Raw genomic sequence first — 17,932 nt, forward strand, 5'->3', positions numbered from 1 at the left:
GAGGCTTTTTGTCACGGTCATTTTTGCTTTCATTTCAAACCAAATAAGAAAGTACATCTCATTCTGAAATATAAGCGTCATGGTTGTTTGAATATACGCTGCTCTTGTATTTTTTGCTTGTGTTCCTCTCATCTTGACGGTTTTACTTACAAGTTAAATTTCCACAAGTGTACTACAATACTGTATATTAACAATAAATACACACAAACAGCAGGGATGTAACTGTCACAGTATGTACACTTGGTATGTGTATGTGTCAAAAATGTCTACAAAAGATTTAGAAGTGAGTAGTTTTTCGAGATTTACGATTATACTGTAAATACAGTATAATCGTAAATCTCGAAAAACTACTCACTTCTAAATCTTTTGTAGACATTTTTGTATTACTTTAGTATAAATACATGTTAATTTAGATTCATATGTTGTTTTTTTCTGACTTTATGTGAACGAAAAGACACACATTTGCCCGTTTTCCCATTGGAAATAGTGATATTTTGAAATATCACTGTCCTGGTCACAAAAGCAAAGTTTGTGGGGATAATAGCCATTTTCTATACTTTTGAGGCATAAGCAATTAGGAAATAACACTTACTACCCAGGAACAAAAATTGAGTTACATAGTGTAATACTATGTGTGGCTAACCTACCCTGACTACAGTACATTTATCCGTGACAGTTACCGAGAGCCTATTAGCTGGGAGATGGAAGGTCAGAGGAGTACTGTATCAGCAAATCAGGAGTGGATATTGGTTGTTAAGGGGCAGGACAATACTGGTGTGGCAGTAATTCCAAGAGTGTGACATAGTTGTTTTTCTGCACCTCAGAATATCAGCTTGATTTCTGTAAAAATAACAATATATTTTACTCTCTTTTTTTTCCCCTCACTGTAACTTGCTTGTTTGCAATTTATCTGCAAAAGAAACTAAACAAAATCTTCTTATAGATATTAAGCACATTGTTTTTATTTGTACGGGAATTACAATTCAACTAAAAACAAAACCACCTATAAGAACTTCAGAAGGACTGCTGTTCTGTACGTAGTTTACCTTGGATTTTCTTTCAGAACTGTACGATCATAAAATAAAATGTGCTTATTATGTGTGTGTGTACATTAGTTTGTAATTTACGTGTACATTGAGGCTCCTCTCTCTTCGGGGCGTTACATGTACATAGTCAGCGTCATGCGTTTATTTGTTTACTGTGTGTGGTTTTGTTTAGTAGGGGGCTAAAAAAAAAAATACCTTAACGTTTCTTTATTGATAGCGGCGTTTATTCGAGAGCAGCTGTAAAAACACACATTAATATATTTAACTTTTACTCATTATATACTTTGGGAAGAGGGATATCATTTTTGTTTCTATCCTAGTATGTGCTGACCGTGATTTAGCTTCCACATATGCTTCAAGTTCACGTTCCTAGTTATCTGCTTGTACAAGAATTTAAACTTGTACAAACAAACTTTTCAAAAAGACGTGATACTGTATTATCGCCAATTTAAAATTTTACTATGTTTCTTTGTTTTGGGGGAAACGGCCACACAAATATAAGTGTAAAACTGTAGGACCAACAGCACTATGGAATACAGCCTGCTGTTTACAGAACAGTCTTGTTTTCAATACTTTATTCAGTTTATAGTTTTTCCTTTAACATTTAAAAAAACACGAAAACAATGAACCTGGCAGCACTGATACATCAAACCGCATCAAACAGGTGTTGTAAGAAGGTTAGGTTTGTCTCAATAGGGCAGGTCACAGGATCATGACCCTCAGCAATGCACCACTCTGAGAAAACTTTCCATTTATATGAAGAAGTGGTGCTGGGCTGGGTTCGGGTGCCATAATAACCCCTCCGCTTGGCTCAGGAGGTCCTTGCATAGGGAACCACAAGGGGCAATGAGTGGACTTGGCTGTGTCAAAGAGGTCTACTTGTGCAGTACGAAACCTCTCTCAAATCTGTTTCACCACCTGAGGGTGCAGTATCCACTTCGAGTTGTTTGGAACTCCTCTGGATAGGAGGTCTGCTGCCCTGTTGTCCACACCGGAGAGGTGAACAGCCCTGATGGAACGCAAGCTTGTGTGCGCCCACAACAGAAGTCTGTGCGCTGCGTGGTGAAGGCCCGGCGAGCACATGCCGTCTTGGTGGTTTATGTAGGCTACCACTGTAGTATTATCTGTCCGGACCAGCACATGTTTGTGCGCTAACTCCTGCCGAAAATGAGATAATGTCAGGGCTACTGCTTGCAACTCCTGGGTATTTATATGCACTTGCTGCTAATGTCCCTTCCACAGATCTCTTATTCCCCTCCCATTCCAGAACGCTCCCCAGCCCAGGCTTGAGGTGTCCGTAGTGACAACTTTCCTTCTGTGAGGGGAGCCGAGGGGAGATCCAAGAAGCAGATTGCCAGGACGGAGCCACCGCTCCAAATATATTAAATTATTACTTTTCACAAGTTTTTACAAAGGAAGATACTGACAACATGCCCCACATGTCATCCAGTTCCTATCCAGTTTTAAATAACTTTAGCATAACTGAGGCAGAAGTGTTAAAGGGACTAGGAGCTCTTAAAATAAACAAATCCCCTGGGCCGGATGAGATCCTCCCAGTAGTACTCAACGAAATGAAAGCAGTAATTTACAAACCGCTAACCAAGATCATGCAGCAGTCTCTTGACACAGGGGTGGTACCGACAGACTGGAAAATTGCAAACGTAATACCGATCCACAAAAAGGGAAACAAAACTGAACCAGGTAACTACAGACCAGTAAGCCTGACTTCTATTATATGCAAACTTATGGAAACTATAATAAGATCCAAAATGGAAAATTACCTATATGGTAACAGGGTACTGGGAGACAGTCAACATGGTTTTAGGAAAGGGAGATCGTGTCTAACTAACTTGCTTGATTTTTTTGAGGATGCAACATCGATAATGGATAATTGCAAAGCATATGACATGGTTTATTTAGATTTCCAGAAAGCTTTTGACAAAGTCCTGCACAAAAGATTAATTCTCAAACTGAACGCAGTTGGGATTCAAGGAAACGGATGTACATGGATTAGGGAGTGGTTAACATGTAGAAAACAGAAAGTACTGATTAGAGGAAAAACCTCAGAATGGAGTGTGGTAACCAGTGGTGTACCACAGGGATCAGTATTAGGTCCTCTGCTATTCCTAATCTACATTAATGATTTAGATTCTGGTATAGTAAGCAAACTTGTTAAATTTGCAGACGACACAAAAGTAGGAGGAGTGGCAAACACTGTTGTAGCAGCAAAGGTCATTCAAAATGATCTAGACAAGATTCAGAACTGGGCAGACACATGGCAAATGACATTTAATAGAGAAAAGTGTAAGGTACTGCACGCAGGAAATAAAAATGTACATTATAAATATCATATGGGAGATATTGAAATTGGAGAAGGAATCTGTGAAAAAGACCTAGGAGTTTTTGTTGACTCAGAAATGTCTTCATCTAGACAATGTGGGGAAGCTATAAAAAAGGCCAACAAGATGCTCGGATACATTGTGAAAAGTGTTGAATTTAAATCAAGGGAAGTAATGTTAAAACTGTACAATGCACTAGTAAGACCTCATCTTGAATATTGTGTTCAGTTCTGGTCACCTTGCTATAAAAAAGATATTGCTGCTCTAGAAAGAGTGCAAAGAAGAGCAACCAGAATTATTCCGGGCTTAAAAGGCATGTCATATGCAGACAGGCTAAAAGAATTGAGTCTGTTCAGTCTTGAACAAAGAAGACTATGTGGCGACCTAATTCACGCATTCAAAATTCTAAAAAAGTATTGACCCAATGGACTTTTTCAGCCTGAAAAAAGAAACAAGGACCAGGGGTCACAAATGGAGATTAGACAAAGGGGCATTCAGAACAGAAAATAGGAGGCACTTTTTTTACACAGAGAATTGTGAGGGTCTGGAATCAACTCCCCAGTAATGTTGTTGAAGCTGACACCCTGGGATCCTTCAAGAAGCTGCTTGATGAGATTCTGGGATCAATAAGCTACTAACAACCAAACGAGCAAGATGGGCCAAATGGCCTCCTCTCGTTTGTAAACTTTCTTATGTTCTTATGACATGAAAGGTTATGTTACCCATTTCTAAAATCCTTATTTTGTGCAGTTTCAAACAATGTATACTTATGAAAGTGGCCTTGTATCTGTCTGGAGCAATTACAGTGGCTCTCAAAAGTATTCCTCCCTTGGACTTTTCCACATTTTATTGTGTTACAACATGAAATCAAAATGGATTTAATTAGGAGTTTTTGCCACTGATCAACACAAAAAAAGTCCATAATGTCAAAGTGAAAAATAAAATCTACTAATTGTTCTAAATTAATTACAAATATAAAACAGAAAATAATTGATTGCACAAGTATTCACCCCCTTTGCTATGACACACCTAAATAAGCTCTTGTGCAACCAATTGTCTTTAGAAGTCATACAATTAGTTGAATGGAGTCCACCTGTGTGCAATTAAGGTGTTTCACATGATTTCAGGTTAAATACACCTGTCTCTGGAAGGTCCCACAGTTGGTTAGTACATTTCCTAACAAAAAACTACATCATGAAGACGAAGGAACATTCAAAGCAAATCCAGAATAAGGTTCTTCAAAAGCACCAATCAGGGGTAGGATATAAAAACATTTCCAAGGCATTGAATATCCCCCTGAGCACAGTAAAGTCCATTATTAAAAAATGGAGAGAATATGGCACAGCTGTAAATCTGTCTAGAACAGGCCATCCTCAAAAACTGAGTATCCTGCCGAGAAGGGCACCAGTCAGGGAGGCCACCAATAGGCCTATGGCAACCCTAAAGGAATTATAGTCTTCCACAGCTGAGCTGGGAGACACTGTGCATACGGCAACAATAGCCCGGGTGCTTCACAAAACTGGCCTTTATGGGATAGTGGCAAAAAGAAAGCCACTGTTGAAAAAAATTCTCACATTATATCTCACCTAGAGTTTGCCAGAAGGCATGTGGGAGACTTTGAGACATAGTGGAAGAAGATTCTATGGTCTGATGAGACCAAAATAGAGCTTTTTGGCCTCAACGCTAAGCGCTATGTTTGGCGCAAGCCTAACATCACACATCATCCTGAGAACACCACCCCTACCATGAAGCATGGTGGCGGCAGCATCATGCTATGGGGATGCTTCTCTGCATCAGGGCCTAGAAAGCTCACAGATGGTGGGCAAAACTGATGCAGTAAAGTACAGAGAAATCCTGGAGGAAAACCTGCTGAAGTCTGCAAGAGACCTGGGACTTGGGAGAAGATTCATCTTCCAGCAGGACAATGACCCTAAACATACAGCCAAAGCCACACTGGAGTGGCTTAAAAACAAAAAGGGCAATGTCCTGGTGTGGCCCAGTCAAAGCCCCAAACTCAATCCAACTGAGAATATGTGGAAAGAGGTGAAAATTGCTGTTCAAAGGTCCCCATCCAACTTGACAGAGCTTGAGCAATTTTACAAAGAAGAATGGGCAAAAATTGCAGTGTCCAGATGTGCAAAGCTGGTAGAGACTTATCCAAATAGACCCATGGCTATAATTGCTGCAAAAGCTGCCTATACCAAAGATTGACTCAAGGGGATGGATACTTATGCAATCAATTATTTTCTGTTTTGTAGTTGTAATTTAGAACAATTTGTAGATTATATTTTTCACTTCGACATTATGGACTTTTTTGTGTTGATCAGTGGCAAAAACTCCTAATAAATCCAATCTGATTCCATGTTGTAACACAATAAAATGTGGAAAAGTCCAAGGGGGTGAACACTTTTGAGCCACTGTAAACCCCCAAAAGCAACGAGAAGATTTAACACAGGCACAGACACACATCCAGCAATTTAAAAGTTTCTACATTCTTACACCAAACATTAACATTTTACAGACTAAATGTGATGCAGGTATAATATATTTATATGAAAAAGTAGCATTTTGTTTACAATAATAGCTGTATTTTGTGGTCACATGTAAACCACAAAAACTTGGCACCAGTAGAAACAGTCTGGCAAAAAAACAATATATAGTTTGCAAGGGGTATCTAAAAATGCAGTCATCTTGATGTAAAACAGGTGATTCCCAACATCACAAAATGCCTGTAATACAGGGCGTCACCAGGGCCTCGGCAGAGAAGGGGTTAAATGCTGCAAATTGTTTTAAACACATCACTTACTGGATTCTGGCGTTATTTATTGTAAAAAGTTTTGTTAACCCTTTAATCCCTTTCCCGTCCGACATCAAAAAGACGTCAAGCACAGGTCATTTTTTCTCCTGAAAAACCCAAGAAAACCTTTCAATGGTCGAATGAGACCGATAGGAGCAGAAAGAGGGGTGGATCTGAGCAATATACATAGCCCCTGCACCACAGAGTTGACACAGACATATAGTGTCTATAGAAAATCTACACCCCCTTGAACTTTTTTCACATTTTGTTGTGTCAGTGACTCAGTTTCATGCATTTAAATGATTGTTTTTTCCCTACTTATCTACACACTAGACTCCACACTGTTAAGGGGAAAAAACTGTTATTGAGAATAAAATTATAAATACAAAATTGAAAGATCATAAGTGGGTAAGTCACCACCCCCCTGAGTTAATACTTGGTGGAAGCACCTTTGGCAGCAATTACAGCTGTGAGTCTGTTAGGATAGGTCTCTACCAACTTTACACACCTAGATTTGGCAATATTTGACCATACTTTACAAAACTGTTCAAGCTCTGTCAAGTTCCTTGGGGAGCGTTGATGGACAGCAATCTTTAAGTCATGCCACAAATTTTCCACTCAAGGACATTTACCTTTTTGTTCCTTAGCCACTCCAGTGTAGCTTAGCTGCTTCACCATCCAGTGCTCAAAGAATATCACAGACATATACCAAGCTTTTTGAAATGTTATAGTAATAAAATAATGACTTAGTTTGCATTATTGAGGAGTTTGGTGATAAAACGAGTGATCAAGAAATGATTTATCAAGATGCACGACTATGAAGAGGTATGTGATAAATAGTGTCCTGTTGATATACAGTGCCTTTTAAACCTATTTTACTTTGAATAAAATTACTTAAGTTATGTGTAAATAAATGCATACTGTATGTTATAAATATATTTGCATTGCAATGATCAATACGTATCTAGCAATGAATCATGCGGACCATTTCTGGAATTAAGAAAAAAATTAATTATCCACTAAAATTTAAGAAGATCACAGTTCCTAGGTGAGCAGTCAAAGAAATGTCTTTAGATCAGTTAACCCTTTCTTATGCAATAGATTGTGGGATACTAGAAGACTAATGGCCGTTCTGTATTTCTGGGGTGTTTACTTACAAATTGTTAAGACCTCCTCCCAAAATAAATCTGGATATAATATCATTGGACAGAGGAGGGATTCAATTTCACTTCCCGAATAGGGGTTTTTTTTTTTTTTTTTTTTTTTTTAGTGTAACGTCACTAGAAGGCACATATAAATTTTAAAAGGGTAGTTAAAGTTTTCAGCAGCATGCAGAGAGATCATCAGAGGAACTTGTTGAGAGATTGACATTCATTCTGTCTCATATTTTATTATGTGTGTTTTTTAAAGCATTTATAAAATACTAAGAAACTGGAGGATTTAAGCAGACTAATGTTTCCTGAACAAAATGCACTAGTTTTCTCATTATTATTGATAAGGAATGAAGAACTATTTTATTCATAAATATTTATTTTAGTATGGCACTGCAATTTTACTATGACTGCTGATAACAGTTAGCATTTTGTAGTTTATTTAGCAGTACTTATTCTGTTCTTGCAGTTTGGAAAATACTGCTCTGATATTAGAATATTCTGTGTATATGTTTACTGTTTATGTACAGAAATTGATACACACAATATAAACGTTTCGAGTCTACAGAATTTCATTTCAAGATGGCAAGATAATTAGATGAATCATTGGGAGACATACTGGCATCTGATTCTGGTGAATCAATTTTCTGACATGGATTCATTTTATATAATATAGGTGTTCTCAGTATTATTTTTAAAATAAACATTTAGTTTTAAACAATGTGTTGTGTTTTAACAAAAGGCTCGAAATTAATCACCTCACTCTGGTGAAACAAGGTCTTGTACTTTCCCCAAACATCAGTATTTTTCAATGAAACTTTCAGGAAGTACTGTAAGAGCCTTCATGTCACAGAATAACACATTTTTATATATGTACCTCTACGAAAACAATAAATGGAATGAATACATAGTGTTGAAAAAAGAGAGACGTTTTTGTGGTTTCTGAAGTACTTTATAATGTTCCCCAGAGTGTTTTTGAAAAAAAGAACACCAATTCCAAGATGCTGAGGCAAAAACAATAGATGTGTTATTTATTTATTTATTTAATAGAAAATAAAGCCAAAAAACCCTAGTCCTGGAAAGCATCCCACTGAAAAAGGCTTGGTCCTGAAAGGGTTCAAATATATCCCTGCGAGACAAACAAGACGCATTTCTTGTAAACACTGCTGGGTGTTCTGTAACACTAAAGGTAATTTTTCTAATTATTTTTTTTTTTTTTATGCGAGCACCATCTTTAAGCATGTTAAATAAATATTGAAAGACACTGTTTAAAGATGGCACTTACAGTAAGCTGGAAAAGTTGCAAAGATCATGTGCCTTGGCGTGCATATCTTGCAAATCCCAAAACAAGGAATATGCAATGCACAGGAGACTTCTGGTACTGTATTTCATTAGTTTCACATGCTTTCCCCAATAGTGTTGGTAAAGTTTACCTCCTCATCTGGGTGGAGTTTCCTCTTGCCATCCCGAACAGGAAAGCCGCTCCCGACATCCTTGGAGCTGATGTCAGCCCCATACTCTACGATCACATCCTCGTCAATACTGCTGACCAGACGCCAAAACTCCTTCTCCACCAATTCAGTGGGCACCATCTAACAACACAGCATCAAGTTATGATATATGTAATAAGCCTCAAGACGTCATCTGTTTTTTACAATTCGAAGGCAAAACTACAGAGTACTGCGTCTTTCTAGTTAAGCTGCGTCGAAGCTTCCATTTCTAAACAGGAAATTTGAGATATGAATGACTGGGGTTCAAAGCGGCTAGAAGTATAAAATTCAGGTAACCATGGAGTCATCTAGATTGTCTGAATCTGGAAAAGGACGTAAATGAGAGAAATTTTTTTGGCCACCCATAGGACAAAACTTATGAGGTGTATAAACATGTCTTTCGTATACAGGGTTCTAAACCAGGAATCTAGCCTTTTGGCAATTAAAGTGAAAATATCTACAAAAAAAAGAAGGGTTGCTAATGGGACAAATGTGCATTTATATAAAAAGCTAAAATAAAGTAAGTACAAGTACAGCAGTAACATTGAATTGCTAATGCTCACATGTTATACTGGTATCTATTGTGATTATTATTTTTGGCAGTATGTTATATTAAGCTTCAGAATAGTTACTTCAATATATTTCATTGTGAAATTTCATGTTTATTTTGGCAGAATACATTTTACAAAAATGACTTTCAATTTACAAAGTCTTTGTTAAATATTTTCCAAACGAATACAGCTAATGTAGTTTGCACTAAAACACTGGAAACAGAAATGTACGTTCTTGTTACTGTATTTGTATGGTATATTTACAAGCTTTTATGCATAACCACATTAGTAAAAGAATAAACTGTAGCAAAAAACAGTGATGTGTGATTTAGTATCTCACTTTTCAGGGGTACAACGATAAGAACATGAATTACAATTACCGGCACTAGCATTATGTCAGGCAAATGTTGCACTATGTTCAATATGGGGAGGCTGTATTTACCTAATTATTATTATTTAGTCATTTAACAGACACTTTTATTCAAAGCGACTTAAAGACTTGGGGGTGAGCTATGCACCACAACTGCTGCTGCAGAGTCACTTACAATAGGACCTTGGTTTTACGTCTCATCCGAAGGACGGAGCACAAGGAGGTTGACTTGGTCAGGTCACACACAGTAGCTAGGATTGAACCTGGAAGCCCCTTTACTTAACCACTGTGGACCACCAAGCCTCTACTCAACATTTTTCAGTACACAATCCAACTGTACTTGCAGAATAACAAGAATTAAAGGTTTAACTAAAAAATGTGGGGTCGTTTCATATACTAAATCAGTTGTTATTTAATCTCTACATAAAAGTGAAAACTGTAAGAGTCACATACCATCTATTACACATGTGGGTACCTGGGGAGACTCCACTTTCCCTGTCTAATCTGCAATGACTAGGTAGTACATGTCTCAGTGAAGACTGCTTTAGGGTAAAAGTCTAACCTCAATATCTCTAATTTAAAATATTCCCTAAATGGCTTCTGATTTACTTGAAAAAAAGCCTACATCATACGTACATGTACAGGCATGTTGAAGTAATCAGACTTGAAGTGGTCTGCCATCTCCCCAAAGCTCTGCAGTGTGTACTCTCTCACAGCCTGCTCAAAACCAAAGGCTTCATGCGGCTTGCTGCACTCCTGGGGGAAAAAAAAAAAAATAACACCACATATCCATACCCAGTCTTAAAATTGCAGAGCCTCTATGCTTTTTAGAGAACTGTGACAGAAATACAACGAGTTCTGGTGATAAATCTTCCTCCCAACCTGTGAGGGAGCTAAAGAAAGGGAGGAGAAGTATCTGGAAGGGTTGGCCTGACAGTTCATTTCCGGGACCGGGAAGTGGGTCAGCCTGGAAAGAAGCGAGCAAGTAATAAGGCAGCTGCAACCGTTTACCTAGATATCATGTGGGATTACATATAGGGGCCAGGGTAATGCTGATCTTTTCCTTCGTTTGGGTTAACGTTAGGAGAGAAGAACTGAGAGAGGAGCTCTCAGAGAGTATTTGTGAAGAGTGTTATATGTGTTGTGTGTTATTTCTGTCTGTCTGTAATTGTCTGTCTTTGTCGCACTAATAGACAGTTAACGCACACCTCCGGAGCTGGAGAGGGGAAAGGAAAGCACTATCCGGAGCACCACTGCACTGAGCACCTGCAAGTTTTCGATCACCCAGGACTGGTAACCGTGCCCTTGTTTTCATTATCCCCGTGCTTTACACATTGTTATGTATTGCCGGGGAATTTATTATTTGACGGTCGCCAGACCTGGAAAAAGAGCAATAAAGCACTGAATCACCGTTGTCTGTTCATCACTCCTGCACCGCTACACCTGTTCCCCTTACCAGCCACTTTGCCACATGTGGTGTCAGATCCGGGATGGACCGCAACGCGCTGGCAGAGCTGCTGCAGATGCTGGAGAGCAGATGGGATGCAGAGGAGAGAAGGAGGGAATAGCGCTACTCGGCACTCACTGAACAGGTAGGGCTGGCTGTTGCCGCAGGAGCGACCCCTACCGCAACATCACAGTCGCCCCCGAAGGCACGGGCCATGAAAATGACGGCGGAGGATAACCCGGAGGCATATTTGGTGGAGTTTGAGCAGCTAGCGACCGCGGCGGGATGGCCGTGGGAGTTCTGGGCAAGCCAGGTGGGACCTTGCCTGATAGGGGAGGCTCAGGCAGCCTACCAAGCCCTGAGCGACCAGTACGCCACCGATTATGACCTGGTCAAGCAAGCTATTCTCCGTCGCCTCAACATCACCACGGAGACCCACCGGACGCGGTTCTGTGAGTTCCGGAGAGCCACGGAGACACGCCCCAGGGCGGTCACAGAGCGGTTGTATGACCACATGGTCCATTGGCTGACCCCAGAGAAAAAGACTGCTCAACAAATGGGGGAAGCCATCGTGGTGGAACAATTCTGCCATGTGGTCGGCGCCGAAACCCAGGCGTGGATATGGTGCCACAACCCCGACACCCTGGAGGAGGCAGTCAGACTGGCTGAAGATTACGAGGACTCCCTGACGTCGGCCCGGGTCAGGATCCTGTCAGTCCCTGGCCTTCACAGTAGCCAACCTATCCCTCCCTCTCCTCCAACATTACCACCATCACCCTTGTTCCCAGCACCCAGACCTCCAAGACCGCCGACCCCGTTGGGCCCCTTTGCCTCCCCCCCATGGAGAGAGAGGTTGGCCCCCAGCTGGGGTATAGGTGTTGCCCCTGCCCTGTTGCCCTACCAGCAGCGGGACAGATATTTGACCTATGTTCCCTCTGTCCCCCCTCTCTGTTTCAGGTGTAACCAGCCAGAACATAGGGCCAGGTCATGCCCCACTGCCATGGAGTGTGACGTGGCTGCGTGCAACTGGGCACCTGGAACTGGTAAGCAAGGAACGGATCGGTAATGTGTTTCCTTTTCATACTGAAATGTTTTCCCCTCTTTTCCACCCTAGAAAAACAAATAAGGAGAGACGGTCCGCGAAATGGGAGGGAGTGTCTTTGAGACAAGGCTGGGGTCTGGTGGGAGAGTGCTGCAATGGTAACAAACGGCAGTCGAAGGGAGTGGGAACGCAGTGCGACCCTAGAGCGAGGTTACTGGGCCGACTAGAGCAGAGATTATTCCAGCCCCTCTCAATGTACCAGACCTGTGGTACTCAAGCGCGGACATAGTGTGGGGCCAACATAACAACCCGTTACTGGTGCACGCTTGGGGACAGGTCCGGTCCATTGAAGATAAGGATGTTGATGGCGCTGGGGCGCTAGTATATCCACATTTCAGTATCAAGGGGCAATTACTGTATAGGGTAAACCTAGCCACAGGCACAGGACAGCCTGTAACACAATTGTTGGTTCCCCAGTCTTGCCGGACCGAGGGCATGAGGCTGCCGCATGATATCTCTTTTGCGGGGCACCTCGGAGCCGAGAAGACGAGGAAACGGATATTGGCTCGGTCTTCATACTGATGTGTCGAGATATTTAGCCACATGCCCAGACTGCCAGCGAGTAGCGCCGGGTTGAGTGCGCCCCACCCCTTTGGTCCCACTGCCGATTATTTCCACTCCTTTCGAGCACATTGCAATGGACATAATGGGCCCTTTACTACCTTCTGACTCTGGGTATACGCACATATCAGTGGTGGTGGATTATGCAATGCGATACCCGGAGGCAGTTCCATTGAGGTTCACTAGTGCCGCTGCAATAGCCACCGAGTTAGCGCAGATTATGGCTAGAGTAGGGATACCCCGTTCAAAGGCACTTAAATCTTTTGTCTTACCTATTTACCCTCTGAATGGCACACATACACAATCCATGTCTCAATTGTGTCAAGGCTTAAAAATCCTTCAATAAGGGATTATAGCTTTCACTTGGATTCACCTCGTCAGTCTATTTCAAGGAAAGAGCAGGTGTTCCTAATGTTTTGTAGACTCAGTGTATGTACAGGACAGTACGAGATGGGTGGGACAGGATGGGAACATAAATTAAAATTAATTTTGTTTTCACAGGCTTGGATGGGATGGAACAAGAGTATTTTTGATGGGATGGAACTCAAGTTTCATTCCCATGTCGCTCTCTAATGTAGACTATTGAGACTTTTTTCTACAAATTCTACAAAATTCAAACATACGGTAATAGATCAAAGCAATTTGAAAATGGCTAATCTCAGAGTTCTGGAAGAGCCTTGCTAATGCTACTTTTCGGATTGATACAATATTTGCGGCCGGTACACAAGAACTTTTTGCAAGATACCACTTTCCAAAGGCAGTGCTAACGGAATCGTGCCAGATGTTGGGTGCTAGACTGCACAGACTAACCAATTGCACACATCCTCTTGATGCACATAGCCAAGTTCTGCCTACTACTAATGGGTTTTTTGCCACCGTTAGCGTTAAAAGGAAGATCAGTGTGAAGAACTACTGGCTCAGTGTTAGACTGTACTCATATAGCAAGGAAAGCACCAACAGTGAATACATTTAATTTTGTGAACAGAAAACGGTACCTTTCAATTAATGTGCGGGTTATATCTGATGCCCGTCAACTAAATGTTGTGGATAAATGGTCAGAGGACCCCATGATTAATGTATTCTTCAAAATAGCAGTGTGGGCATTCGCCTAGAAAATGGGTAAGTGACAGATAGCCAATAACATATATGGCTAAATAAGGGCGTTTTAGTGACATTGAGATTTATTAGCACCTGTTACTTAGAAATGTGTGTAGGAGTGCCTTAGGCAAGATTGATAAGCGAGAATGGGCATATATATATTATATATATCTATATATATATATTGATATATATATTATAATCTAGATATATATATAATATATATATATATAAAACGTCCATAAGGAATGGCGTAGAATGTGTGCAGCTAACACTTGGGGCAGCGCCAGTCCCCTTTGGGAACGTCTTGGAGAGGGGGGATGAGGCAGAAGGTGTGGTAGCTGTCATCACATCCATCACACAGGAGAAGCCGGTCCTCCTCGTCTCCACGGCCACATGCCAGGCACACGTACAGGTCAATCTGCAATGCCAACACAGACATGAATACAGGTGGGTGATCAGTTGGGGCAATATACAGTCAAAATTATTAGACAGAGGCACACATATAAAATATTTAAAATGTGCAGTCTATGAATCTGCATTTCAAAATTAAAACTTTTTTTTTTTTTTTTTTTTTTTTTTTACATACAGCATTGCAACGTGTATATACGGTGCCTATAGAAAGTATACACCCCTTTGAACTTTTTCACATTTTGTTGTGTCAGTGCCTCAAAGTTTCATGCATTTAAATGAGGAATTTTTTGTCCACTTACTTATACACCATATTCCACACTGTTAAGAGGAAAAAAGATTTTACGGAGAAAAAAAATGTTAAAAAATACAAAACTCACAAAACTGAGTTTGTTGGGATAGGTCTCAAGCTACTTTGTACACCTGGATTTGGCAATTTGTGACTATTCTTCTTTACAAAACTGTTCAAGCTCTGTCAAGTTCCTTGGGGGAACGTTGATGGACAGCAATATTCAAGTCATGCCACAAATTTTCGATTGGACTTATGTCGGGGCTCTGACTGGGCCACTCAAGGACATTTACTTTTGTTCCTTAGCCACTCCAGGGTAGCACTGGCTATGTGCCTTGGGTTGTTGCCATGCTGAAAGGTGAACTTCTGTTCCAGTTTCAGCTTTCTTGCAGAGGGCAGCAGGTTTTCCTCAATGACTTCTCTGTACTTTGCTCCATTCATTTTCTCTTCTAACCTGACAAGTGCCCCAGCCCCTGCTGATAAGAAACACCCCCATAAAATGATGCTGCCACCACCATGTTTCACAGTAGGGATGGTGTTCTTTGGGTGACGAGCTGTGTTGAGTTTGCGCCAAACATAACACTTTGCATTTAGGCCAAAAAGTTCCATTTTAGTTTCGTCAGACCACAAAACTTTTTGCCACATGGCTACAGAATCTCCTGAGTGTTTCTTTGCATACTTCAAACAGGATTCAAGGTGGGCTTTCTTGAGTAATGGCTTCCTTCTTCCATACAGGCCAGATTTGTGGAGTGCTTGGGATATTGTTGTCACATGCACATTTTGAACAGTCTAGGCCATAAAATCCTGGAGCTCTTGCAAAGATGCCATTGGCCTCTTGGTAACCTCTCTGATCAGTCTCCTTCTTGTTCAGTCATCCAGTCTGGAGTGATGGCCTGATCTAGGCAGGGTCTTGGTGGTGCCATACACCTTCCACTTCTTAATACTTTTCTTGACCGTGCTCTAAGGGGTATTCAAGGCCTTTGATATTTTTTTATACCCATCCCCTGATCTGTGCCTTTCAACAACTTTGTCCCAGAGTTCTTTAGAAAACGCTTTGGTGCTCACGGTTGATTCTTTGCTTAGAAATGCACTACGCAGCAGAGGGAACCTACAGGAACTGCTGAAGTTATCCTGAAATCATGTGAATCACTACAATTTAACACAGGTAGATGACACTTAACTTGGTGTGTGATTTTGAAGGTGACTGGATACACCTGAGCTAATTTAGGATTGCTATTACAAGGGGGTGGACACTTATCCAACCAAGCTATTTCAGTTTAAATTTTTAATTAATTTTCTACAAATTTTTTTAATATTTTTTTCACTTGGAAGTTTCAGTTTTGTAGTGTTGTCTGAATACTTTTGCAAGCCACTATGTATGTGTGTGTATATATACATATACACACACACACACACACATATACATACATACACACACACATACAGCTCTGGACAAAATTAAGAGACCACTGCAAAAAATTATCAATTTCTCTGGTTTTACTATTTATAGGTATGTGTTTGGGTAAAATGAACATTTTAGTTTTATTCTATAAACTACTGACAACATTTCTCCCAAATTTCAAATAAAAATATTGTCATTTAGAGCATTTATTTGCAGAAAATGACAACTGGTCAAAATAACAAAAAAGATGCAGTGTTGTCAGACCACGAATAATACAAAGAAAATAAGTTCAGATTCATTTTTAAACAACACAATACTAATGTTTTAACTTAGGAAGAGTTCAGAAATCAATATTTGGTGGAATAACCCCGATTTTCAAGCACAGCTTTCATGCGTCTTGGCATGCCCTCCACCAGTCTTTCACATTGATGTTGGGTGACTTTATGCCACTCCTGGCGCAAAAATTCAAGCAGCTCGGCTTTGTTTGGTGGCTTGTGACCATCCATCTTCCTCTTGATCACATTCCAGAGGTTTTCAGTGGGGTTCAGGTCTGGAGATTGGGCTGGCCATAACAGGGTCTTGAGCTGGTGGTCCTCCATCCACACCTTGATTGACCTGGCAGTGAGGCATGGAGCATTGTCCTGCTGGAAAAACCAATCCTCAGAGTTGGGGAACATTGTCAGAGCAGAAGGAAGCAAGTTTTCTTCCAGGACAACCTTGTACTTGGCTTGATTCATGCGTCCTTCACAAAGACAAATCTGCCCGATTCCAGCCTTGCTGAAGCACCCCGTGATCATCACCGATCCTCCACCACATTTCACAGTGGGTGCAAGACACAATGGCTTGTAGGCCTCTTAGACGACCAGGTGTTGGGCAAAGCTGAAAATTGGACTCATCAGAGAAGATGACCTTACTCCAGTCCTCTACGGTCCAATCCTTATGGTCTTTTGCAAACCTCAGCCTGGCTCTTCTTTGCTTCTCATTGATGAAGGGCTTTTTTCCAGCTTTGTATGACTTCAGCCCTGCCCCTAGCAGCCTGTTTCGAACCGTCCTCGCTGTGCACTTCACCCCAGCTGCCGTTTGCCTTTCTTTTTGTAGGTCACTTGATGTCATCCTACGGTTGCTGAGTGACATTTGAATGAGTTGGCGGTCATCCCGGTCACTGGAGAGTCGTTTTCGCCCTCTGCCGGTCTGTAGCTTTGTTGTGCAACAGGTTACAATCTGATGTACCGGCTACACTTAGAGACAGAGACATGTCAGAGCTCTTAAGGCCACAGATGTGCTTTAAACTTCAGAGATTTATCACCACAAGGTAATGATAAAGAAAATGAAGCAGAATCTACACATTAAGAATACATTGGTTAGCACAAACAATTAAGATTTCATCAGAAATAATCAATTTAACAACCTTACACAGCAGAAACTCAGCTGGAGTTTCAATTGTGATTAGTAGCGTATGAAAACTTTTCATTAAACTGTATACTCACAAAGTTAACCTCCAGAGTCTCCTTGCGTGGCTGCATCTTTAGAGCAAAGGCGTGGGACTTAAGGTTACGATGCTTCTTATTAAATCCATGCTCTTTAAAAGCAAGAATGAAATTCGAAAAAGATTAAGATTTGTCTTTACAATCATCTGTAAAGTAATGGAATACATCAGTCTACACCACAAACTGTACAAGACAGAAATCAAACACCTTAAAAAGGGATACTTCACGTCAAAGACATTTCAGTACAGTACAGTCAACTATCAATTATCCGAGGAAAGATTATCCTTGTTGCAAAAAACGAAGACAAATATAGATGTACTGTACAGTACACATTCTTTTACACATGCACAGGTTTCATTATTATGATGAATTTGTCATTTAGCAGCCGCTT

At 40.7% G+C, this 17,932-nt stretch overlaps 1 protein-coding gene across 1 annotated transcript in view; it reads right to left on the reverse strand.

The window, feature by feature from the left end:
- The window catches only part of kdm5a (lysine (K)-specific demethylase 5A), a 119,914-nt gene that overhangs the window by 72,183 nt on the left and 29,799 nt on the right, over nt 1-17,932 (reverse strand). The window contains exons 7-11 of the mRNA XM_041253949.1: nt 17,542-17,649; nt 14,226-14,373; nt 11,113-11,123; nt 10,381-10,500; nt 8,767-8,925 (exon numbers count right to left, since the gene is read on the reverse strand). Coding sequence (XP_041109883.1) covers nt 8,767-8,925; nt 10,381-10,500; nt 11,113-11,123; nt 14,226-14,373; nt 17,542-17,649 — 546 coding nt within the window. The remainder of the gene's footprint in view (nt 1-8,766; nt 8,926-10,380; nt 10,501-11,112; nt 11,124-14,225; nt 14,374-17,541; nt 17,650-17,932) is intronic.

This window comes from Polyodon spathula, chromosome 7 (assembly GCF_017654505.1).
Source record: "Polyodon spathula isolate WHYD16114869_AA chromosome 7, ASM1765450v1, whole genome shotgun sequence".
Lineage (NCBI taxonomy): Eukaryota > Metazoa > Chordata > Actinopteri > Acipenseriformes > Polyodontidae > Polyodon > Polyodon spathula.